Below are 26,989 nucleotides of genomic sequence, written 5' to 3' on the forward strand. Positions count from 1 at the left end.
GTGTCATGTAGTGCTAAGGCTGTGTTAGTAGCCAGTTTCACCAGCAGTGCTGAGGCCATGTCAATGCTTCCACGGGCCAGTATGGCAGATCCCAGAACAGTCTCCATAGTTGTTCAATGGCAGCTCCACACACTAGGGTGGGCTGGTGGTACAACTATGGTACTATGTAGGCCAGATTACAGCAATCCCTCCGTGGCTTTGGTTTGGGCCAAAGATCCAGTTTAGAAAGGTAGGCAGTGATAGTCTGTTGGCCACATTCCCAGTAAGTACTGTTAATGGGATTTGGAGTTCAGTGATATAGACATTGCACTTTGTTACCTAAGTCTAGTCCTGTCCATTGATGGATACAGCAATATACTTCACCCCTAGCACCATGTGGCAGCCTTGGAGTGGGTTGGGGGGTGGGGGGGGGGGGGAAATGCAATCGTTATAAACAGGTTCAAAGTTCAAAGTAAAATTAATATCAAAGTATGTATACTTTGAAATTCATCTTCTTGTAGGCAACACAAAGCAAAGAAACACAATGGAACCCATTTAAAGAAAACCCCCACACAACAAGACAATTAAACACCCAAACCAATGTATGGAAAAAAGAACAAATTGTGCAGACCATAAAAAGTATCCAAATGACATTAATCGAGTCCAGAGTCTTGGAGCCGCTGAGGTGAGCGAAGCCAGACCAGGAGCCCAATGGCTGCAGACTACAGCCGCAGAATCAGCTGTGGTTGATACCAACCCTCCAAACAGTAACATTGGCAAGTCATTCCTATGGGCTGTGCAGTTCCAAGCTTCTAAATTTATTAGCAAGATCCCAATGGAAGGCTTGACCAGATGTTTGGGCTGCAGGGAGAGCCAACATGCATGCTAAGCCAGTGGTGCCACCGGACCAGGGAACAGGTGGTCAGTTCTTTCATCGGTAGGCTTTCACCAGTATCCATTCTCCTGGCTGGTAGGTCGATATTCCACAGCCAGAAGCATCTTCTGGGTTCGAGTACTTGTTGATGGGAACCTTTAAGAGTTTGTGTTAGTGCTCGACAATACTGCAACATGCCTCCCAAAGCGGTGATGCGGTGATAGGCCTGTTACACAGTTTGGAGTGATGAGGGCCAATGGAAGCACCTCCGGCCACTTTAGCTTGATTTTGTTGTGCAATTTAGCTAACCACAATTTCAGGGCCCTGTTCTGTCCTCATGCTGCCCTGTAAGATTGCCAGTGAGGGCAGCTGAAATGATGCTTACACTATAAAGCTTTTGTTAGTTCCTATATAACTTTACCCATAAAGTGAGAGCTGTTTTCGCAACACACACAAAATGCTGGTGGAACGCAGCAGGCCAGGCAGCATCTATAGGAAGAAGTACAGTTGACATTTTGGGCCGAGACCCCTTGCTTCACCCCATCCCCTCCAGTCTTCTCCTATCATTTCGGATTCCCCCTCCCCCTCCCACTTTCAAATCTCTTACTATCTTTTCTTTCAGTTAGTCCTGATGGAGGGTCTCAGCCCGAAATGTCGACAGTTCCAGCATCTGCAGATTTCCTCGTGTTTGTGCTGTTATCACAAGATTTTTTCTCAGGGATCCCAAACCTAGGAATGAATTCCCATAATAAAATTTAGTAATAGTGACAGCATCATTTCTCTGAGTTTGTTAAGCTTCTACCCATGGAGATAATAACACAATAACAGGTGCATAATCACAACTCATACATTTAGGTAACTATGTAAAGTCCATTTAGAGATACAGAAATATCTTCCTGGGGGCAGGGCCCAGCGGCAGAAGATACCAAAAGTGTCTTTTGGGATTCCGTTTCTGGAATATCATACAGTTGCTGCTACTTTTCTTGCTTTGTCAAGAATCTGTCATTTTTCACTATACCCATCATCCTTTATAGTCCATAAAGTCTGTTCAGTCTCTGACACATCACAATGTAATTGTATCACTTCATCAATTAAGTGTCGGCAGCCTGATCACACTGGATGCTATGTGGCCATAAAGATCTGCTCTTGCTGCTTTAGCAATGGAGTTGGCTCATTTGTTCCCTCCAGTTATTTCATCCTTCCCACTGATATGAGCTGCATAGTTTATAACAGCAATTGTAGTAAGTAATTAAAAAGCAGGAAAAGATTCTGTCTTCAGAACTAAATAATAAAATAAAACAAAATCACTAAAATATCACCTGGACCCTTACGACTCAACCATTCCTTTGATGTGTCCTGCCATGTGCAGAAGTTCGCTGATGACACGGCCATAGTGGGGTGTGTCAGGAATGGACAGGAGGAGGAGTATAGGAAACTGATACAGGACTTTGTGATATGGTGCAACTCAAACTACCTGCGTCTCAATGTCACCAAGACCAAGGAGATGGTGGTGGACTTTAGGAGATCTAGGCCTCATATGGAGCCAGTGATCATTAATGGAGAATGTGTGGAGCAGGTTAAGACCTACAAGTATCTGGGAGTACAGTTGGACGAGAAGCTAGACTGGACTGCCAACACAGATGCCTTGTGCAGGAAGGCACAGAGTCGACTGTACTTCCTTAGAAGGTTGGCGTCATTCAATGTCTGCAGTGAGATGCTGAAGATGTTCTATAGGTCAGTTGTTGAGAGCGCCCTCTTCTTTGTGGTGGCGTGTTGGGGAGGAAGCATTAAGAAGAAGGACGCCTCACGTCTTAATAAGCTGATAAGGAAGGCGGGCTCTGTCGTGGGCAAAGTACTGGAGAGTTTAACATCGGTAGCTGAGCGAAGGGCGCTGAGTAGGCTACGGTCAATTATGGAAAACCCTGAACATCCTCTACATAGCACCATCCAGAGACAGAGAAGCAGTTTCAGCGACAGGTTACTGTCGATGCAATGCTCCTCAGACAGGATGAAGAGGTCAATACTCCCCAATGCCATTAGGCTTTACAATTCAACTGCCAGGACTTAAGAACTTTTTTTTTTTAAAGCTATTATTAATGCTTTTTGAGTTAGTGATTTAGATGCATATCATATTATTACTGAGTTAAGTATTGTATGTAATGAGTTTTTGCTACAACAAGTGTATGGGACATTGGAAAAAATGTTGAATTTCCCCATGGGGATGAATAAAGTATCTATCTATCTATCTATTTTATTTGTGCACACGGAGAACAGCATGGGCCCGTCATCCACACGGTTCTGAAATCTGAAAAGGAAACTGCTATTTTTACACAGAAATCGGCTTATCAGTTTCAGATATTGATCATTGTGAAAGGTAAATCCCTTACTCACAAGATCAATCACCATTCACTATAGAAGCGCTAAAGTTGAGCAAAACAACCGATGATATTTTGAAGTTAGTAAAGACAATAGAGCCTTGGGTATGTTTCACATCCTTCCGTTATCTCATCTGTCTCTGGCACCCCTTATTGTGTAAAGGGATGCTATGTTTTAGGAAGACCGTTCTCATATCAGAGACCTCATTCGTCTGGCTTGAGTACACACTGGCACAGTCACCCCAGCCTATCTTGTCTGTAGTATGCAGAGGTGCCTTCGACGGTTTGCTTGGCTACAACTGCCCCAGGCTATATGTTGTCCAATGGGGTACTGTGGAGGTTACTGTAAGGCAAGTCCAAGACCTAGGACCAGTTCAATCCCTCCCCACCCTTTGATTCCCCATCCCTATCCTCAACCATTGATTTGCTCCCATCCCACCATGCTCCCAGAGTTGTGTTTGCAGCACTCGGTTAGGGTGGGACAGGGATAGATTTGGTCTCAGTGACTACTGCCTTTTCCAGACAGGTGCTGATCAGTTCTCACCAGAATTAAACAGTTAAAGAACAATCAACATTGCTGATCGGCTCTCATCTCCTGCACGGGCTCCTCCAATCTGCTTTTCCTCTCTCTGTGAGCAGGTGTTCATTCTGGGATGGTGGTAGCAGGGGTGGTCGGCCACAAGATGCCTCGCTTTGGGCTGTATGGAGACACCGTCCACACAGCATCAGCCATGGAAAGCAACGGCAAGGTAGGCCAGGAGCCAAGACACCTCCTCTGTCCCCTGCACAAACTTCCACCATCCTCTGCACTCTGTCCTAGAATTTAATTCCTTCAGTCACAGAGCAATACAATGTGGCTACAGGCCTTTTGGTCCAACTAGACTATGCTGATTACAGTGCCCACCCTGCCAGTCCCAATTTCCTGTGTTCAGCCCATATCCCTCTGAGCCCCGACCCTCCATTTACCTATCCAAGTGTTCCTTAAATGATACGATTGTACCTGCCTCAACCACTTCCTCTGGCAGCTCGTTCCATATACACATCACCCTCTGGGTGAAACAGTTCCCCTCCAGTCCCTTTTAAATCTTTCCTCCTCACTCAAAACCTATGCCCTTTAGTTTTGGACTCTGCTATGCAGGGGAGAGGTCTCTTACCGTCCACCTTATCTACACTTCACATAATTTTAAACTCTTTAAAATTTGAAACATAATTTTAGGTCACCTCTCATGCTCCTACATTTCAGGGAATAATGTAACCCAGCCTGGCTCTCCTCTCGATAATTCATGCCTGCTATTCCTGGCAACATCCTTGTCAATCTTTTCTGCATTCTTTCTAGTTTAACCACGTCTTTCCTATAACAGGGTAACCAAAGCTTACACAATACTCCAAGTGTGGCCTCACCAACAGCTACAACGGCTAATGATTTTCCAACTCCTACACTCGATGCCCTGAGTGATGAAGGCCAGTGTGCTAAATGGCTCTTTTCCCATCCTCTCTACCTGTGACACTACTTTCAATGAACTATGACCTCCACTCCTAAGTCCCTGTTTCACCACACTTTCCAAAATGCCTCACCTCACACTTGCTTGCATTAAAATCCATTTGCCACTCCTTGGCCCATTTCCCTAAATGATCTAGGCCCCCCCCCCCCCCGTAGCCTACAATAACCTTCTTCACTATCAACAACATCTCCCAATTCTGAGTCATCCACAAACTTACTGATCAAGTTTTGTACATTCAAATCATTTCTATAAATAACAAAAGGGTCCCAACACTGACTCCTGTGACACACCACTAATCACCAGCCTCCATTCTGAGAATCTGCCTCTGCTTCCTACCTTGGAGCCAATCGTGAATCCACCTCATTAGCTGACACTGGATTCCGTGGGACCTGTCAATCTTTTCATTCCTGGGATCATTCCTGTAAACTTCTTCTGGATCCTCTCCAAAGCCAGTGCATCCTTTCTGCCTAAAACTACTCACAATACTCTAAGTGTGGTCTAACCAGTGCTTTATAAAACCTCAGCATTACATCCTTGCTTTTATATTTTAGTTCTCTCGAAATGAATGCTAACATTGCATTTGCCTTCCTCACCACAGACTCAACCAGCAAATTAACCTTTAGAGAATCCTACACAAGGACTCCCGAGTCCCCTTGCGTTTCCAAATTCTGAATTTGTTCCCCATTTAGAAATTTGTCTGTGCCTTTACTCCATGTACCAAAGTGCATGACCATACACTGCCAGACACTGTATTCCATCTGCCAGTTCTTTGCCCATTCTCCTAATCTGTCCAAGTCCTTCTGCAGCCTCCCTGCTTCCTCAACACTACCTGCCCCTATGTTTGGATCGTCCACAAACTTGACCACAAAGCCATCAATTCCGCCATCCAGATCATTAACATATAATGTGTAAAATAGGGGACCCAACACCAACCCCTGCAGAACATCTGTAACTAGCAGCCAACCAGAAAAAGACACCTTTATTCCCACTCTTTGCCACATGCCAGTCAGCCACTGCTTTGACCATGCTAGTATCTTTCTATGCTTTAACCTCTTATGTTGGACCTAGTCAAAATTATTTTGAACATCCACAAACAGCTCATCCACTGGTTCTCCCTCACCAACACTAACACTTCATATCTGCTCTCTGTGTAACTGCTGTCATGCTGTAGCTGTTGTAGGATTCTGTTTCCATGGCGCTGTGTTATCTTTTTTGCTGGAGTTTCAATTGTCAGGTCAGTAACACGTTCCTGCTCTTCCGTTATTGTTTCAGGAAATGCACATACAGTCGAGTGGTGCCACGTATGAGCACCTTGTCGACAGCCCTTTTATCTTCGAAAGACGTGGGACAATAACAATTAAGGTACAGTGCCGATTATTTCCACAGACTCTGTACAACACATTGGTTCACTCTGACCTGTTGGTGACCTGGCCTGTGTGTTTGTCACTTTGTGACATTACAGTGAATGGTGATGTTACTCATAGAAACACACAGCCCAAAAACAGGCTATTTGGCCCACGCTATCCACACTGACCAGTGGGCATCATCTATATTAATCCCATCTACCCATAACCTCTGTTAAAGGGAAAGTTCTCTGCAGTTTATCCTAATTTTAAATACTTCAATCACATTCCCTCCTAACCTCCTCCACTCCAGGGAGAATTCTTCAGTCTCTCCTCAATACTGAAACATCTTGGTGAATCTCTTCTGCACCCCTCTCCAGTGCTATCTTATCCTTCCCATAGTGTGGTGACCAGAACCACACTGAGTACTCCAGCTGACGTCTAACCAAGGTTTTATACAGTTGGAGCACTGTTCCTGTATTCAGTGGTGTTTTTGCTTTCCAGGATGTTTGGACTTGCACACCAACATCTCTCTGTTTCTCAGTACCGGTACCCCCTTGCATCTATTTTTTTTAAAAACAACTTGGTTGATTCGATGGAACATTCCTATTTTGCCTCAAACTGGTCTGTAATGTTATTGATTGATTCTTCCTTAGGGGAATGTGGAAATCGAGACCTACTGGCTGAAAGGGAAGAGGGACAAGGATGGCAATGCACAGGCTGCCTGTCCACAGTTTGAGCAACAAACAATTGGCACGACAGTATCACCCCACCCTTCAGTATCCAGCAACAAAAAGTTGGTAAGACCCTCATACCAGCAGTTACGAAAGGTGTAAATGTACAGACTGAGGATGCTTGTGCAGTGAGCAGGGTGAAACTGATGGAGGTACATGCTTGGATACCTATTTAATGTACCTTGGATACCTGGCTCGTGTGTTTACACACTGAATGGGTTGATGCCATAACCCTGAAACACTGGAGCAAGAAAACAAACTGCTGGAGGAACTCAGCAGGCCAGACAGCAACTGTGGAGGCAAATGGACGGTCGACATTTCAGATCAGGTCCCTGCATCAGGACTGAGGGTGTGGAGGGGAGATAGTGAGAGAGCGGGGTGAGACAGGCTGGAGGGAGATTGGCGGAATAGGTGAGATGTGTGGGACGATAGGCAGACAAGAGCCGGGGCTGGGTGGTCTCAGTCCTCCAGTGGAGGATTGAGGACCGGAGCTGCAGGGCTGATGTCCCTCTCCCAACCCCAGGCCTGGGGCCAGAGGAAGGTCTGGCCTGGGAACGTGCCCAGTTTCAGGAAGCACTGAAGAGCTGATTGAACGTTCTGAAGTTATCAATCAACTCCATTGGAGCATAAATCCTTCCAAGGATTTTGTAGTGAATTGGCAGGCGTTGTTCTGTTGTTTAAAAAGAGAAATGGGGATAATCCTGGTATCGGAGGGAATCCTTAAGGATAAGATTTCTGAGCATGTGGAAAACCATGGTCTAATTAGGGACTTGCGCAGGACTAGTTGTGTCTTACTAACTTGATTGAGTTTTTTTTGAGAAGGTGACAAAGGTGATTGATGAGGATAGGGCTGTGGACTTTGTTTGGCGTTAAGATGTGGCAGTGGAAGGTGAGTGTGGACATTACTGGGGACTAGTGCTGCCTGGTCCATGTGTGAGGTGAATGTCCCAATGCTGTGGTCTCTGCTGTTGAGAGTAACAGAAGCCCCCTCCCCACCCCACCTTTAACTGCACTGCTCTCCTCTGCCGAGGGGTTTCCCCCTGGTAACAAGCTCAAAGCTGGTGACCACCATCCAGCCCACCCCCAGACCAGTTCTCACGGGCAGCCATGTCACACAGCCTCTGTGGCTCATTGCCCACGGGTGATTGAACAGATTCCTTGATCCTGCTGAGTGGGGCTCCCAGCACAGTCGTACATAGGCCATGTGGGTGTTAGTGATGCAGTACCTTCAAAGTCTATAGTTCAAAGTAAATTTATTATCAAAGAACATGTTACCGTATACTCCTTGAGATTAATTTTCTTACAGGCATTTACAGGAAAAATAGAAATAAAATAGAGTTTTATTGACAAATAAAAATAATGCTAAGAACATTCATTGTAAAGAATCCTTGAAAGTGAGTCTGCAGGTTGTAGAATCAATTCAGAGAAGTGGTGATTGAAGTTAAAAGTTCAGAAGTTAAGCTACATATATATCACTGTACGTACACTCCTGCTGAGATTCCATGCCGGTTCAGAAGCCTGATGTTTATAGGGTAGTAACTCTTCCTGAACCTGGTGTTGTGAGTCCTGAGGCTCCTGTACTTCCTGCCCAATGGTAGTAGCAAGAAAAGGGCATGGTCTGGATGATGTTGGTCGCTGATGATGGATGCTGCTTTCTTGTAAATGTGTTCAGTGGTGGGGAGGGCTTTGTCTGTGATGGACTGGGTTGTATCCACCACTTTCTGTAGACGTTTCCATTCCTGGTGTACCTGGTGTACTTGTGTTCACTCTCCAGGACACACAGCATTTAGGGTATCAGTGTATATACAGTGTCAGTAGGTGTTTCCCTTCTCCAGGTGAATCGATTACTAAATTGATGTGTTTTCCCAATGCTCCATGAATGGATTTATTTTTGTTTACGGTGATTGCCAGCGGAATGTGTCCATTCTCATTCACTTCCTGCCTGGCTGTTCGCAGATAATTTATCATCATTATCTGCTCCAGCTTTGTTGTCCTTGCCCTTCAGTTAAATCTCAGCACTGTGAGAGAAGATGAGACAGTGAATTCTGAGAGCCCGCAACAAATGAAGATGGGATCATCGACCACATCGCTGGTGAAGACACCAGAGGATTTCAGCACCGATGAAAATTCTTCAACCAAGGTAAAGAGAAAACACTGGAGGAATGAAAAAATATGGAGCCTCTGAACACAAACAAGTATCATAAAGATCCAAGGCTGTACAAAAGCAGGAGGGCTGAAATTCTCTTGCTGATGGCCAGTTCCATGCATACTCAGATATGTAAAAAAACACTTCCAGCTGCTCAGCTTTCTTCCCACATCAGATGGACTGGACATCTGCTCCACAGGGATATGTACTGCGACCTCTGCTGTTTGTGATGTATATAAATAACTTGGATGAAATATAGATGGGTTGTTTTGTAAGTTTGCAGATGACACAAAGACTGGCACAGACTCAGAATAGACAACCCTTTGAAACTGAACTGAGAAGAAATGTCTTTAGCCAGACGATGGTGAATCATTGCCACAGAGAGCTGTAGAGGCCAAGACACTGGATGTACTTAAGGCACTAATTGATAAGTTCTTGATTTATAAGGGAGTTAAGGGTTATGGGGAAAAGACAAGAGAATGAGGTTGAAAAAAATCAGCCATGATTGAATGTCAGAGCAGAATCACTGGGCTGAAAAGCTTAATTCTGCTTCTCTATCTTATGGTCTTTTCTTAAGGTGAAGTTGTGGATACTGAAGAAGGCTGTCAAATGACACAGAGGGATAGCGATCAGTTACAGATATTGGAGAAGAAAGGGCAGGTAGAATTTAATCTGGGCAAGCTTGAGGTGTTGTACTTTGGGAGATCAAAAGTAAGGAGAAAGTATAATGGCAGGACCCTTAACACCATAAGACACAGGAGCAGAATTAGGCCATTCAGCCCACTGAGTCCACTCCACCATTCCATCATGGCTTCTTCATTATCCTCCTCAACTCCATTCTCCTGCCTTCTCCCCGTAACTTTTGACTAATCAAAAACCAATCAACCTCCAATATACAGACAAGAGAAAATCTGCAAATGCTGGAAATCCAAGCAACACACACAAAATGCTGGAGGAACTCAGCAGGCCAGGCAGCATCTGTAGAAAAAATTACAGTTGATGTTTTGGGCCAAAACCCTTCACCAGGACTCCAGCATACCCACTGACTTGACCTCAACTGCCACCTGTGGCAATGAATTCCACAGATTCATCACCCTCTGGCTAAAGAAATTCATAGAAACATAGAAAATAGGTGCAGGAGTAGGCCATTCGGCCCTTCGAGCCTGCACCACCATTCAGTATGATCATGGCTGATCATCCAACTCAGAACCCTGTACCTGCTTTCTCTCCATACCCCCTGATCCCTTTAGCCACAAGGGCCATATCTAACTTCCTCTTAAATATAGCCAATGATCCGGCCTCAACTGTTTCCTGTGGCAGAGAATTCCACAGATTCACCACTCTCTGTGTGAAGAAGTTTTTCCTCATCTCGGTCCTAAAAGGCTTCCCCTTTATCCTTAAAATGTGACCCCTCGTTCTGGACTTCCCCAACATCGGAAACAATCTTCCTGCGTCTAGCCTGTCCAATCCCTTTAGAATTTTATACGTTTCAGTAAGATCCCCCCTCAATCTTCTAAATTCCACTGAGTATAAGCCTAGTCGATCCAGTCTTTCTTCATATGAAAGTCCTGCCATCCCAGGAATCAATCTGGTGAACCTTCTCTGTACTCCCTCTATGGCAAAAATGTCTTTCCTCAGATTAGGGGACCAAAACTGCACACAATACTCTAGGTGCGGTCTCACCAAGGCCTTGTACAACTGCAGTAGAACCTCCCTGCTCCTGTACTCAAATCCTTTTGCTATGAATGCCAACATACCATTTGCCTTTTTCACCGCCTGCTGTACCTGCATGCCCACCTTCAGTGACTGGTGTACAATGACACCCAGGTCTCGTTGCACCTCCCCTTTTCCTAATCGGCCACCGTTCAGATAATAATCTGTTTTCCTGTTCTTGCAACCAAAGTGGATAACCTCACATTTATCCACATTAAATTGCATCTGCCATGAATTTGCCCGCTCACCTAACCTATCCAAGTCATCCTGCATCCTCTTAGCATCCTCCTCACAGCTAACACCGCCACCCAGCTTCGTGTCATCCGCAAACTTGAAGATGCTGCATTTAATTCCCTTGTCTAAATCATTAATATATATTGTAAACAACTGGGGTCCCAGCACTGAGCATTGCGGTACCCCACTAGACACTGCCTGCCATTCTGAAAAGATCCCGTTTACTCCCACTCTTTGCTTCCTGTCTGCCAACCAATTCTCTATCCACATCAATACCATACCCCCAATACCGTGTGCTTTAAGTTTGCACACTAATCTCCTGTGTGGGACCTTGTCAAAAGCCTTTTGAAAATCTAAATATACCACATCCACTGGCTCTCCCCTATCCACTCTACTAGTTACATCTTCAAAAAATTCTGTAAGATTCGTCAGACATGATTTTCCTTTCAGAAATCCATGCTGACTTTGTCCGATGATTTCACTTCTTTCCAAATGCGCTGTTATCACATCTTTGATAACCGACTCTAGCATTTTCCCCACCACCGATGTCAGACTAACCGGTCTATAATTCCCCGGTTTCTCTCTCCCTCCTTTTTTAAAAAGTGGGGTTACATTAGCCACCTTCCAATCTTCAGGAACTAATCCAGAATCTAAGGAGTTTTGAAAAATTATCACTAATGCATCCACTATTTCTTGGGCTTCTTCCTTAAGCACTCTGGGATGCAGACCATCTGGCCCTGGGGATTTATCTGCCTTTAATCCCTTCAATTTACCTAACACCACTTCCCTACTAACATGTATTTCCCTCAGTTCCTCCATCTCACTGGACCCTCGTTCCTTTACTATTTCCGGAAGATTATTTTTGTCCTCCTTAGTGAAGACAGAACCAAAGTAGTTATTCAATTGGTCTGCCATGTCTTTGTTCCCTATGATTGATTCACCTGTTTCTGACGGTAAAGGACCTACATTTGTCTTGACCAATCTTTTTCTTTTCATGTATCTCTAAAAGCTTTTACAGTCAGTTTTTATGTTCCCTGCCAGCTTTCTCTCATAATCTTTTTTCCCTTTCCTAATTAAGCCCTTTCTCCTCCTCTGCTGGTCTCTGAATTTCTCCCAGTCCTCAGGTGTGCCGCTTTTTTTTTGCTACTTTATATGTTTCTTCTTTGGACTTGATACTGTCCCTAATTTCCCTTGTCAGCCACAGGTGCACTACCTTCCCTGGTTTATTCTTTTGCCAAACTGGGATGAACAATTGTTGTAGTTCATCCATGCGATCTTTAAATGCTTGCCATTGCATATCCACCGTCAACCCTTTAAGTATCATTTGCCAGTCTATCTTAGCTAATTCACGTCTCATACCTTCAAAGTTACCCTTCTTTAAGTTCAGAACCTTTGTTTCTGAATTAACTATGTCACTCTCCATCTTAATGAAGAATTCCACCATATTATGGTCACTCTTACCCAAGGGGCCTCGCACGACAAGATTGCTAACTAACCCTTCCTCATTGCTCAATACCCAATCTAGAATGGCCTGCTCTCTAGTTGGTTCCTCGACATGTTGGTTCAAAAAACCATCCCACATACATTCCAAGAAATCCTCTTCCTCAGCACCCATACCAATTTGGTTCACCCAATCTATATGTAGATTGAAGTCACCCATTATACCTACTGTTCCTTTATTGCACGCATTTCTAATTTCCTGTTTAATGCCATCCCCAACCTCACTACTATTGTTAGGTGGCCTGTACACAACTCCCACCAGCGTTTTCTGCCCCTTAATGTTATGCAGCTCTACCCATATCGATTCCACATCCTCCAGGCTAATGTCTATTGCGTTAGTCTCCTCTCTAACCAGCAATGCTACCCCACCTCCTTTTCTTTCCTGTCTATCCCTCCTGAATATTGAATATCCCTGGATGTTGAGCTCCCATCCTTGGTCACCCTGGAGCCATGTCTCTGTGATCCCAACTATATCATATTCATTAATAACTATCTGCACATTCAATTCATCCACCTTGTTACGAATGCTCCTCACATTGACACACAAAGCCTTCAGGCTTGTTTTTACAACACTCTTAGCCCTTATACAATTATGTTGAAAAGTGGCTCTTTTTGCTTTTTGCCCTGGATTTGCCTGCCTGCCACTTTTACTTTTCACCTTACTACTTTTTGCTTCTACCCTCATTTTACACCTCTCTATCTCTCTGCACTTGTTCTCATCCCCCTGCCACATTAGTTTAAATCCTCCTAAACAGCAGTAGCAAACGCTCCCCCTGGGACATTGGTTCCAGTCCAGCCCAGGTGCAGACTGTCCTGTTTATACCGGTCCCACCTCCCCCAGAACTGGTTCCAGTGCCCCAGAAATTTGAATCCCTCCCCCTGCACCATTTTTCAAGCCACGTATTCATCCGAAATATCCTCCTATTTCTACTCTGACTAGCATGTGGCACTGGTAGTAATCCAGAGATTACCTTTGTGGTCCTACTTCTCACTTTCCTTCACATCTTCAAATTCCTTCTCATCTCTGTTCTAAATGGATGCCACTCTATTCTGAGGCTGTGCCCTCTGGTCCCAGGCTCCCCCACTATAGGAGACATCTTCTCCCAATCTGCCTAAGCCCTTCTAGAGACTCCCCACTTCCTCAACACTACCTGCCCCTCCACCTATCTTCATATTGTCCTCAAACTTGGCCACAAAGCCATCAATACCTTCATCCAAATCATTGATATACAACATAAAAGAATTGGTCCCAACACTGACCCCTGAGGAACACCACTAGTCACCAGCAGCTAACCAGAAAAGACCCCCTTTATTCCCACTTTTAGCCTCCTGCCAGTCAGCCAAGTTTCTATCCATTCCTGTATTACCGTGAAATTACAGGAGTTGGTGTTAAGCAGCCTCATTAATGTTAACTGCATCAATGTATAGAGTGATCTTGGAGACCAAGTCTATAGCTCCCTGAAGATATCCTCACGAGTAGATAGGGTGGTAAAAAAGGGGCTTACCTTCATTGGTCGTGACACTGAGGATAAGAGTCAGCCAGTCTTGTTGCAATTACCTAAAAATGGCTTGAATGCATTTCTGCAAACACTACTGAATGTGGTTCTCTAGTCACCATGCTGCAGGAAAGATGTGAAGGCTTTAGAGAGGGTGCGGAATCCAGGATTCTGCCTGGTTTAGAGGGTATGTGCTATAAGGATAGGCTGGATAAAGTGGGTTGTTTTCTCTGTGAGGTTGAGGGGAGGGGAGTTTGTTTGTAAGATTATGGGAGGCATAGATAAATTGTCAGGACCATTTTTCTATGATGGAAATGTCAAATATTAAAGGATGGAGCTTTAAGGTGAGGGGGGAGAAGTTTAAAGGAGATGTGTGAGGCAAGTTCTTTACACACAGTGTTGGGTACCTGAAATGCATGGCCAGGGCTGGCAGAGGGGGCAAATACGATGGTGGAGTTAAGACAGACACATGAATAAGCAGAGAACTGAAGGGCATGGACTATGTGCAAGCAGCAGGATTCATTTAATTTAGCATCATGTCCAGCACAGACACTGTGGGTCAAAAGGCCTGTCCTGATCTATGTTCTACTGCTGGTGCTAATGCTGTGGAGTGATTCACTACCTGTCTATGACAGCAATAATGCTGAGAAATGATTTGCCATTAGCTTCCACTGATACTGGTATTGAAGCTGTGCCATACTGCGTCACTGGTGCCTGTACCGGTGCTTATGCTGTGTTTTCTCTGCTGCTCCACAGGGCTATCACAAAGAGTCTTTCCTGGAGAAAGTGTCGGAGGAAACGGCTGAAGCGCATGAACACCCTCTCTTTGCTTCTCCAAGGAGGCCCCAGGCACGCCCTCTGGCCATGTTAAGGGATGGTGCAGGCTCCACCCGCACCCAGTTCTGCCAACTGATCTGATTGCTCACCGCACCCTGCTCGAGCCCACATTTCCAGCCTGGCATTGAACTGTCATGCATTAGGTTTGATAAGCTTGGGACACTCCCTGTGGCAGCTCCTTGACCTCGTTACTGTTAATTCAGAGTTTTGGAATATACCCCATGTGAAATTGTCTTTGCCCTGTGTGATTATGTAGATAATTTTATCTTCAGGCCAGGCTTAGCTTTATTTTGAATAATAAAGTAGTTGAAGTATTATTGCAACTTTGGTGATCTGTTCTTCCAGGATTTTTCAAGCATGCACAAACCTCATTCAAATTGTTGTCATACACACCAGGGTGCAATGAAATTCGTTGTTTGTGCAAAGCTCACAAAGATAACCGTGTACATGGTAAAAATAAATACAGGGAGAAGCACGAAACAACAAGCTCAAAGAAACGATAGTGACAGTAACAGAAGAGGTAGAGTTAAGAGTTCAAAAATGTGGCAGCACCACTGGGAAGGAGATAACTGGTTCAGGAGTCTGTTCTTGAGTTTGATCATCCAGGCTTTCAAACACCTTTATCTTCTCTCAGAGAATAAATGGCCAGAATGACAGGCATACTTAACAATACTGTTAGCCTTCCTGAAGATCAATGGGATTGAGGGAAGTGATGAACCTGTGAGGGACAGGGCAGTGTTTATCTCTCTCTCTCTCTGCAGGTTCCATTGGTCCAGAACAGAACGGTTGCCTTACCGAGCCAAGATGCAACCCATCAGGAAACTTTCTATAGCGCATCTGTAGAAGGTTGAAAGGATCTAGTAGACATGTTGAATCTTCTCAGATGCCTAAGAAAGTAAATATACTGATATGCTTTCTTGACCACTGCAGCAGTGTGAAGAGACCAGGTTGAGCTACTGGTGAGATGGATGCCCAGGAACTTGAAGCTGTCGATCATCTCTACAGCAGTGCCATTAGTAGGGACAAGGTTGTGTTCACCACTGTGCTTTCTTAGATCAACAAACAGCTCTTTCATCTTGCTGATATTAAGGCCCAAGTAGTTGCTCTGACATCAGAACACAAGATTCATGATCTCGTTCCTGAACTCCATCTCATCATTGTTGCTGATCTGGCCATAACAGCAACATCAGCAAACTTATTGGATGCTGTATCTAGCCACACAATCATAGATGTACAGGGGCACTGAGCACAGTCCTGGACAGCACTGTTTTGAGGTTCAGCATGGATGAGATGATAACACCAATTTTATTTGGCTGAGGTCTGCCAGTCAAGAAATCCTTGCAGTGTATTTGTGAACATCAACCATTAGACCTGGAATCTTTTATCACAATATCATTGTGATATGGATAATCAAAGTCAAGTTTATATGTACAGAAACATAAGTATACATGTGCAATGAAAAACTTACTTGCAGCAACATCACAAGCACATAGCACTGTATAAGTAGCATTCATAAGAAAAACATAAATTATACACAATTTTTACAAGAAATAGCACAATTAGAATAAAAGAAACAAAGTTTATTTTAATGCAAAGTGGTTAAATTGCTTGTAGTGTTGCCAGACTAATTGGTTTTGCCAATTAGTTCAAGAAACGAATGGTTGAAAGGAAGTAGCTTTTCTTGAAGCTGGTGGTGTGGGACTTCAGGCTTATGTACCTCCTGCCCAATGCTAGTCCTGAGAAGATGGCATGACCTGGATGGTGGGGATTCTTGATGTCTCCTTCTTGAGGCAGCACCTCCTGTAGACACTACCTATGGTGGAGATGGATATGCGCCAGATGTATTTGGCAGAGTCCACTACTCTCTCCAACTTCTTACACTCCTGTGCATTGGAAATGCCATACCAGATCATGGTGCAACTGGTCAGGACACATTCAATAGTACATCTGTAAAAGTTCATTAGAGTGTTCGGTGACAAGCCGAATTTACTTAGAAAGTAAATACCTTGGCGTACTTTCCTTGTAGTTGTACTAATGAGATCTTTAATTCACTTTTGAGGATCTGGGTGTTGCTGAACCTGTGCCGCCTTAACCTTGACCAAAGATGACAACATTTGGATGGCTGGAATCACATATGCCAGTTGGGCAACTTTCCAGTGGCACAGCAGGAAAAGGTGAAGAAGTTGTGTAAAGTAGGTAGTTAATGCAAATAGCTAACTGGGCAGAATTTCCACATGAAGACTGTCTTCATTACCAACAACATACCACACTCACAGAAGCCCAGTGCAACAATAAATCTCCAGGATAAACCTGTCCCTGAAACTCCAATCACAGAGGCTTAACAACACAGAATGTTGCTGCTGCTTGGAGCGTGAATTTACACTGAAGCATAGCCATGCCCAGGAACTGAAAGGGCCACTCACACCATGACCCCTGGTGGTCATGACAAATCTGTGCAGGGCCATCGAACACATGAACTAAGCTGGTGCCATTCAGTTGAGCATCAATCACTAATAGTCAGATATTAGAGAGCAGAACTTTAGGGTGAGGAGATTTTAAAGGAGATATGTGGGCCATCAGGGAGCTGAATTAGAGAGATGTGTAAAGAAATCGCAGGTAGTTTAGAGAATAATAGGGTTTTAACTTCCCTAATATTGACTGGGCCACCCATGGTGCAAAGGGCTCGGACAGGGTGAAATTTGTTAAATATGTGCAAGTAAGTTTCCTTAATCAATATAAAAAGGTCTTTACTGGAAAGGGTGCAACACTGGACCTCCTCTTTGGATTGAGGTAGAGTAAATGATGGAAGTGTCATTCAGGGAGCACTTTGGGTCAACTGACTATATTTTTATGTTTTTAAATAGTTATGGAGAAAGGTAATTCAAGTGGAGGTCCTGAGCTGAGGCAGAGCCAATGTTGGAGGCTTTAGACGGGGTATAGGAGAGGTTGACTGGGTGAGATTGTTTACTGATAAAGGAACAACTGGCAAGTGGGAGGCTTTTAAAAGTGTGATATTAAGAGTCCAAGGCTAGCATGTTCCTGCTAAGGTAAAGGGCAAGGCTGGCAAGTTTGTGGAACCTGGTTGATGAGAGATATCGAGACTCTGATCAGGAAAAAGAGAGCTTTGGGCAATTGAGAACATGTAAATCCCGTAATGACGATAAGAAGTGTAGGAGTACATTTAAGAGGGAAATCAGGAGGACAAAGAAAGGGTATGAAATGGATCTGGGAGGCAGGATTAAGGAAAATCCCAAATCCTACATTAGAAGGGTGACTGGGGAAAGGATAGATCAGCATGGCTGAACCAAAGCAAGTGGGTGAGATTTTTAAAGAATGTTTCTCTTCAGTTTTTACCAAGGATAAAATGATGCCAAAGAAAAACAAAAAGTGAGTGGTAATATCTCAGTCCACCTGAGAATTAGCAGGGAGGAGGTATTGACGGCTTTAAAGCGCACAAAGTGGATAAATCCCCAGGGCCTGACCAAATGCATCCACAGGCATTATGGGAAGCTAGTGAAAAAAAGTTATATAGAGGATCTTGCAGCTAAATTTGTTTCATTTTTCACCACAGGTAAAATTCCAGAAGAGCTAATGTTGCACCGTTATTTAAAAAGGGCAACAGAAGGCAACTGAAAAAGCCTTAACGAGGGAAAATATTAAATATGGATGTAGGCTAGCCAATAATATCAAAGAGAATACCAAGAGGGTTTTTTTTCAGATATACAGTATAAAGAGTTTAAAGAGAGGAGAGAATAGATATTGGACCCCTGGAAAATGGCACTGGAGAGATAGTAATGGGGGGACAATTAAATGGCAGATGAACTGAATAAGTATTTTGCATCAGTCTTCACTGTGGAAGACACTAGCAGGATGTCAGATGTTCAAGAGTGACAGCAGGCATAAGTGAGTGAAGTTTTTTGAATTGAATTGATTACTTACATCCTTCATATACATGAGTAAAAATCTTTGTTATGTCTCCATCTAAATGTGCAATTATAGTAATTTATAATAAATATTATGTACAACAGGAAAGTCAATATAACATAGAAATACAGTTGTATCAGCATGCAGTCTGATGGCCTGGTGGAAGAAGCTGTCCTGGAGCCTGTTGGTCCTGGCTTTTATGCTGCGGTAGTTTCCCGGATGGTAGCAGCTGGAACAGTTTGTGGTTGGGGTGACTCGGGTCCCCAATGATCCTTTGGGCCTTTTTTACACACCTGTCTCTGTAAGTGTCCTGAATAGTGGGAAGTTCACATCTACAGATGTGCTGGGCTGTCCACACCACTCTCTGCAGAGTCCTGCGATTGAAGGAAGTACAGTTACCATAGATAAGTCACCTGGACCAGATGGACTACACCCCAAGATTCTGAAAGAAGTAGCTGTAGAGATTGTGGAGGCATTAATATATTGATGATATTTCAATAATCAACAGATTCTTGGCATGGTTCTGGAGGACTGGAAAATTGCAGATGCCACTCCACACTTCAAAAAGGGAGGGAGGAGGAAGAAAGGAAATTACAGGCCAATTAGCCTGACCTCAGTGGTTGGGCAAGATGTTGGAGTTGATTATTAAGGATGATATTTTGGGGTTTTTGGAGGAACATGATAAAATAGGCTGAAATCAGCATGGTTTCCTCATAGGAAAATCTTGCCTGACAAATCTGTTGGAATTCTTTGAGGAAGTAATAAGCAGGATAGACAAAGGAGAGTCAGTGGATGCTGTGTACTTGGATTTTCAGAAGGCCTTTGACAAGGTGCCACAGATGAGGCTGCTTAGGAAGTTAAGAGCCCATGGTATTACAGGAAAGATACTAGCATGGATAGAGCATTGGCTGATTGGCAGGAGGCAGAGAGTGGAAATTAAGGGAGCCTTTTCTGATTGGCTGCCAGTTACTAGTGGTGTTCCACAGGGGTCTGTGTTGAGACCACTTTTTTTTAACGTTATGTGTCAATGATTTGGATGATGGAATTGATGGCTTTTTGGCCGAGTTTGCAGGCAATACGAGGATATGCGGAGGGGCAGATAGTGTTGATGAAACAGGGAGGCTGCAAAAGGACTTGGACAGATTAGGAGTGTGGGCAAAGAAGTGGCAAATAGAATAGTGTCGGGAAGTGTATGGTTGTGCACTTTGGTAGATCCAAATCTACAGATCTACCAAAATTTCTTTCAAGCTATGGAAGAAATTTGTGTGGAATGGTAGCAGATGGAATTTAATCCAGACAAGTGTAGATAATACATTTTGGGAAGTGAAATTCTGGTAACGTATGTAAAGAAAGTCATGGTATCACACAGCATGGAAGTAGCCCTTCAGCCCAACTGGTCCATGCTGACCAAGATGCCATCTAAGCTAGTCCCATTTGCCCAAGTTTGGCCCATATCCCTCCTAAACCTTTCCTATCCATGTACCTGTCCAACTGTCTTTTAAATCTTGTTAATGTACCTGCTTCAACAGCTTCTTCTGACAGCTTGTTCCATATACTAACCGCTGTCTGGGTGAAAAGGTTACCCCTCACGTTCTTATTCAATCTCTCCCCATTCACTCTAAACCAATACCTCTAGTTCCTGATTGCCCAAAGACAGATAGGTAAAAGATAGTGCACATTCACCCCATCGATGCCCCTCAAGATTTTATACACCTCTATAAGATCACTCCTCATTCTGCAATAGTCCAGTGAAAGTAGTCCCAACTTGCTGAACCTCTACCTATAATTCAGGCCCTTGAGTGCTGGCGACATCCTCATAAACCTCCTCTGCACTCGGTTCAGCTCAATAATGAACACAATATTCCAAATACTATCTCTCCAACAACTTGTACATGGTTCTCTGAAAGTGGCATCACAGGTAGGCAGGGTGGTGAAGATGGCTTTTGGCACACTGGCCTTCATCATTGGCTGCAGAAGATGGGATGTTATGTTACAGTTACACAAGTTGTTGGAGAGGTAGTATTTGGAATATTGTATTCAGTTTTGGTCTCTCTCTACCTGTGATGCCACTTTCAGAGAACCATGTACTTGTACTCCTAAGGCCTCTCTGTTCTACATTCGAAGTAACCATGCAACGAGGTATTCCCCAGTAATGATTATATTTATCCTGCATAACCCTTTTCTCCTCAGCCTTCCACACTATGGTCACTCTTTCCCCTTGTACCATTTATTCACCTATCCAGGGCAATTGTTTCATGACTATGGACTGATACCAGTCAGACCTGTACTATCAGATTCTCATGTGTGAAATTCTGCTCATTCACTGGTGGACCATCACCACACCAAGTGTCAGCATCAGAGCAAATGTTGCCATTTCAGAACTCGGGGTCCCAACTCTTAGCCATCATCTCTCTTACTTTGATGGGGTCTGGATCCTGATCCCTCAGGCTTGCCAAATCCTCCTGATGTGCCTTAATCATTTTACATGTTAAGGTGATTTGCTGGGATTCAGCTTTGTTCATTCAATGGAGACATTCTGCTGTGTCAGGTTTACCACTTTCTCAGTGAGGGTGGCCACTCGTTGCTCTGCTGCCCACTACATATGTCTTTATCCATATGAAAGTCCATAAGGTCGTACCCTTACTCTTTGTCTGTTGAGTTAGGTGTTTGGTCGGACAGATCACAGTAGAAAAGTATTGGGGCAAACAGACATGGGAAGGGATCCAGGTTATGGAGGACCAAGTACTCCGTAACATGGTACATGGAGCTTAGAAAAATAGAGGGCTGTACGGTAGGGAAATTCTACACAGTTTCTAGAGCAGGTTACATGGTCAGTACAAGATTGTGGGCTGAAGGGGCTGTAATGTGCTGTAGATTTCTATGTTTCTAAGTAACTAAGCCAAGAGAGTGGAGAAAATTGAAGGGATATCCAAGAGAAACCAGATATATTCCAGTGAAAGTGCAGTGCCCCCACCACCAAATGCAGGAAGGCAGGTACCTCAGCTTGGATGGGAATGGACACCAAATGCGATGGGCCTTTTCACTGGTTGGGTGGCTCATGTCAAGACATTCCTTGGGGTGCCATCATGATGAGATCTTTGCACCATTCAAATAGAAACCAGCCAAAAATCCCTTGTAGGTAGATCAAAGGGACCTCCACAAAGATGGGGTCATCTGTTCCAGACATCCCTCTGCCACCACTTACAACACGAACCATGACCTTTGACCAGTTTTAGTTCTCCAGTTGGCCCTTTGCTGACACAGCCATGTCTGATAGTACTTGTGTTGTACTGAGATCAAATGGGCAAAGATGAGAGGTAACAACGCAATGTCAGCAGAGGCAGAGGCAACAAAATGTCATGAATGACATAGTCACCATCTTCAACCAAGGCAGAGTCAACAGCACAGATCTGATACTGATAAGCCATGTAATGAAGCACAGCCACAACAGGATCTTTTTGAGAGAATATGGTCAATAACTTGGAGCAAAACGTTATTGCGATTAGCGCTAGTTTTGAATTATTTCCCCACATTATTGCAGAGAGCTAGTGAAGGATAATAGGCAGTGTACACGTAGGTCCACATAGAGCAGTGGTCCCCAACCACCGGGCCGTGAGGAAACGATATGATTTGTCGATATGAAATGATATGAGTCAGCTGCAACTTTCCTCATTCTGTCATGCCCACTGCTGAACTTGAATGCATGCGAGGTCATTACGCATGCAAAGTCATTACCCACGCAAGGTCATCAGTCACCTAAATGCAGTGATACCCTCACACCAGGGATCACCGGTTGTCCTCGGGTAACCAGCCGCCTCACGCGGCCAGCAAGAAGCGCTGTTGCTACAGGCCTGGAGTGCGGACAGATGGGTGCCGCCTCTAAACCTGTTTAGTACACCGAATGTTCGTGGGGAACCCGGTGCTAAAGTATTCGTAGACGACCTAATACAGGCTCAGGATTTTGTAAGTAGCAGAGCAGCTACCTCGCTGCAATCTACTGAAAGTCATCCCTCGAGCCAAACTTTTGTTGGCTGATAGATCCTACCTACCTACGGGGGGGGGGGGGGGGGGGGCGGGCACGTGCCCTGTTGCACTCCTCGCTTGGTCGGTCGCTCTCTCTGGACTGTGACCGCCACGGCCCCGGTACGAGGACCTCGGGCCCTTACCTTGTCCTCTCACTGGTGCGTTGCAGTAATTTTATATGTTCATACAAGGAAAATATGCGCTGTGTGTTTAATATCCAAACGTTACTTAAAATGTTATGATGCTATTGACTTATAAGTGAGTTATAATTGACTTATCACTATGTTCATGCGAGGAAAATGTGCGCTGTGTGTTTAATATTAAATTTGTTAGATAAACCCTTCTATAAACAAAATTAAGTGTATTAGCTATTTATAAGTGACTTATCACCCATATTCCGGTCGTGATTAACACCCACACCCCCGTCGGCTGATCCGCAAGAATATTGTCAATATTAAACCGGACCACAGTGCAAAAAAGGTTGGTGACCCCTGACATAGAGTGTTGCTTCTGCAGCAGCTACATGGCTTGGGCAGGGCTTCCTCAGCTATGGGCCTTTTCTTGCCGTATTTCATTATAACCTCCTTAGATTTTCACAAAGAGTGTATGGTGCCGATGATAATAAACCTGATTCTGATTCTGGTAGGGATCTTTGACATGGGACATTCTTCAGGAATTGTGGGGATAGCATTTATTAAGGTAAACGAGAGCCAATATTCATGAACTATTTCAAAATGTGAACCACATTTCAGTTTTGAGTTCAGAGTGAAATTAAAAGCACAACTACATGAAGAAGCTGCGATGCCCAAGGAAACCTCACAACTGGCTCACAAGCTGGAGGCAGTTCAATGGTTTGTGAACTAGCATCATGAGACATTCTCATAAATGTCAGCCAGGCAAAAGACAATGGGGCTCTGGTAATCATCAGTCCAGCCCTTAAACATCTGTGATTCAATGAGACCATTTGTCAGCACTCCAAATAGTAAGGTATGCTTTTATAATGTTGGAAATTGCATTCAATCAACATGTTATCTCTGTTCTTAAGAGTATAAAAACCTGACATTGAGTTCAGGAAGTTTCTCCAAGAGACTAATTCTCCAGAATCTTTGTCCTGCTGAATAAGGACCTCTTACACCTGCAACTCCAGTCCCTTGTGTGGCTCATTCACAGTTCCTAACAACGCCCAAACATCTGTGCACTGCTGGGTGACAAGAAAGGTCCAAGTGACCCTGTTTCTGGAGTGTAGTTGTGTAGATGGACCAGTTTCCCACCATTTCTGAAGGCACACATCAGCTCGAACTATGTGCACCGGTTCCTGCACAATCATTGGGTGGTAATTTGCTAACTGAACCACAAGAGGATTGGACACTGAGCAATGCCCGAATCCAGAGCACTTTACATTGATCCATGTTTAATACCAGAAATCTTTCTTTTCATTTGGGAAACTGATCCACAGCTGTTGTTTTCACAAAGGCCAGAGCTAATATGATCAACCATGATTTATTTTTAATCTTGTGCACTGAATGACAATTAAATTCTTAAAATCTTCATGATGTGGTGAAAGTAACGGCAGCACAGCCAAGTGGACAAACAGAAACAGAAAATAATGAAAAACAGCTCCTGTTCAGCAGCCACCTCATTGTAGCTAGACCTCTTTGACAGAGTCACTTAGAAATATTAAGTTATCTGTAAAAGGAAAAAAAATGATGAACAGATTAAATTGATGAAAAGTACACAATATTTATTGTTTGTTTGCGGATCTCTACACTTGCCACCTTTAATTATCTTGACTATTTAAAGTCCTGTGCAAAAGTCTTAGGCACATATATATATATGGCCAGGGCGCCCAAGACTTTTGTACAGTACTGTAAATTTGACAACGTGGAACGGAGAGTGAGCTTGCAAATCTGGCAAGAGCACAGGGTGTTGGGAATGGTGAGGTGGAGCGCTGGGGAAGGGGTATGGGACAGGGAGTGCCAGGGTGGGGGTGGCACGAGTGCAGACACATCCAGCCCTGAGACACCAGACAAGGTAATTTAATTCCAAACAATTAGTTTATTGATCATTACAGAATGTCTCTCTGGTGCTTTCCATTCCCTGCCCTCTCCCTTCTCCTTTTCCCAACCATGATTCCCTTCTCCTGCTCTCTTCCCACTCTCAGTCCACAATAGAGACACATATCAGAATCAGGTTTATCATCACTCACATACATCATGAAATTTGTTTTTTCTGCAGCAGCAGTACAGTGCAATACATAAAATTACTATGGTACTGTGCAAAAGTCTTAGGCACCCTAGCTATAAACAGTTGAAGTCAGAAGTTTACATACACCTTAGCCAAATACATTTAAACTCAGTTTTTCACAATTCCTGGCATTTAATCCTGGAAAATATTCCCTGTCTCAGGTCAGTTAGGATCACTACTTTATTTTAAGAATGTGAAATGTCAGAATAATAGTAGAGAGAATGATTTATTTCAGCTTTTATTTCTTTCATCACATTCCCAGTGGGTTAGAAGTTTACATACACTTCGTTAGTATTTGGTAGCATTGCCTTTAAATTCTTTAACTTGGGTCAAACGTTTTGGGTAGCCTTCCACAAGCTTCTCGCAATAAGTTGCTCGAGTCTTTTTCAGTTCTGCCCACAAATTTTCTATTGGATTGAGGTCAGAGCTTTGTGATGGCCATTCCAATACCTTGACTTTGTTGTCCTTAAGCAATTTTGCCACAACTTTGGAGGTATGCTTGGGGTCATTGTCCATTTGGAAGACCCATTTGCGACCGAGCTTTAACTTCCTGGCTGATGTGATGTTGCTACAATATATCCACATAATTTTCCTTCCTCATGATGCCATCTATTTTGTGAAGTGCACCAGTTCCTCCTGCAGCAAAGCACCCCCACAACAGGATGCTGCCACCCCCATGCTTCACGGTTGGGATGGTGTTCTTCAGCTTGCAAGCCTCACCCTTTTTCCTCCAAACTTAACGATGGTCATTATGGCCAAACAGTTCAATTTTTGTTTCATCAGACCAGAGGACATTTCTCCAAAAAGTAAGATCTTTGTCCCATGTGCACTTGCAAACCGTAGTCTGGCTTTTTTATGGCGGTTTGGAGCAGTGGCTTCTTCCTTGCTGAGCAGCCTTTCAGGTTATGTCAATATAGGACTCGTTTCACTGTGGATATATATACTTGTCCACCTGTTTCCTCCAGCATCTTCACAAGGTCCTTTGCTGCTGTTCTGGGATTGATTTGCACTTTTCATGCCAAAGTACGTTCATCTCTAGGAGACAGAATGCGTCTCCTTCCTGAGCAGTATGTCAGCTGCGTGGTTCCATGGTGTTTATACTTGCGTACTATTGTTTGTACAGATGAATGTGGTACCTTCAGGTCTCTGAAAATTGCTCCCAAGGATGAACCAGACTTGACATCATTTTCTGACCTCAATCCGATAGAAAATTTGTAGGCAAAACTGAAAAAGCGTGTGCGAGCAAGGAGGCCTACAAACCTGACTCAGTTACACCACTTCTGTCTGGAGGAATGGAACAAAATTCCAGCATCTTACTGTGAGAAGCTTGTGGAAGGCTACCCAAAACGTTTGACCCAAGTTAAAGAATTTAAAGGTGCATGTAAACTTCTGACTTCAATCGAACTGGATGCGAATATACAAGGCAAGGTTAGTAAGTTTGTGGATGATTCTTAAAATAGGTGGAGTTGTACACGGTGTAGAAGTTATGAAAAATTACAGGAGGGATCTTGATCAGCTACGTATGTGGGCTAAGGATTGGCAAGTGGGTTTCAATCCAGATAAATGTGAGGTAGAAACAAAGAAGTTACTGCAGATGCTGGAAATCTTGAGCAATACGGGAGCGCAAGAAGAGTCAACTTTACACAGGTCCTCAATCAAAGAGAAAAAAAGCAGCGCTTTGCGGCAGTTTTCGGAGTTTAATTTGCGCTCAGTTAACGGGAGTTCAAGAAGAGGCGACTTCACACAGGTCTGCGATTGAAGATTAAAAAAGCAGTGCTTCAAGGCACTTTTCAGAGTTTAAACTGTACCCAATCAGTAAACGGAAGCGCGAGAAGAGGCAACTTCACACAGGTCCACAATTGAAGATTAAAAAGCAGTACTTCGCAGCAGTTTTTGGAGTTTGAACAGTGCCCAATCAGTAAACGGAAGTGCGAGAAGAAGGGGCAAATTCACAAGTCCACGACTGAAGATTAAAAAAGCAGCGCTTTGCGGCAGAATTGCGCCCAATCGGTGAACGGTATTCATTAGCAAGGGCGAATAAAAATAAGGCAGGGAAGTGGAGTGG

At 43.9% G+C, this 26,989-nt stretch overlaps 2 protein-coding genes across 7 annotated transcripts in view; one reads left to right on the plus strand and one right to left on the minus strand.

Moving 5' to 3' along the window:
- LOC140741095 (soluble guanylate cyclase 88E-like) overlaps window positions 1-15,056 on the plus strand; it is a 51,421-nt gene extending 36,365 nt beyond the window's left edge. The window contains exons 16-20 of one of the 2 annotated variants that reach the window (XM_073070831.1): window positions 3,868-3,977; window positions 6,003-6,092; window positions 6,730-6,873; window positions 8,813-8,947; window positions 14,653-15,056. In XM_073070831.1, coding sequence (XP_072926932.1) covers window positions 3,868-3,977; window positions 6,003-6,092; window positions 6,730-6,873; window positions 8,813-8,947; window positions 14,653-14,814 — 641 coding nt within the window. In that variant the 3' untranslated portion in view covers window positions 14,815-15,056. The remainder of the gene's footprint in view (window positions 1-3,867; window positions 3,978-6,002; window positions 6,093-6,729; window positions 6,874-8,812; window positions 8,948-14,652) is intronic. The other variant, XM_073070832.1, reaches the window with a different exon arrangement.
- A 992-nt stretch (window positions 15,057-16,048) lies between these two features.
- Window positions 16,049-26,989, minus strand: part of ssbp1 (single-stranded DNA binding protein 1) — a 31,302-nt gene continuing 20,361 nt past the window's right edge. For 2 of the 5 annotated variants that reach the window (XM_073070840.1, XM_073070838.1), the window contains exon 7: window positions 16,050-19,031. In XM_073070840.1, the coding sequence (XP_072926941.1) occupies window positions 18,943-19,031 (89 nt within the window). In that variant the 3' untranslated portion in view covers window positions 16,050-18,942. Of the gene's footprint in view, window positions 19,032-24,164; window positions 24,367-26,989 lie in introns of those variants that run through there. The other 3 variants (XM_073070837.1, XM_073070836.1, XM_073070841.1) reach the window with 3 other exon arrangements.

The sequence above is a fragment of the Hemitrygon akajei genome, chromosome 18 (assembly GCF_048418815.1).
Source record: "Hemitrygon akajei chromosome 18, sHemAka1.3, whole genome shotgun sequence".
NCBI classification, from domain to species: Eukaryota; Metazoa; Chordata; class Chondrichthyes; order Myliobatiformes; family Dasyatidae; genus Hemitrygon; species Hemitrygon akajei.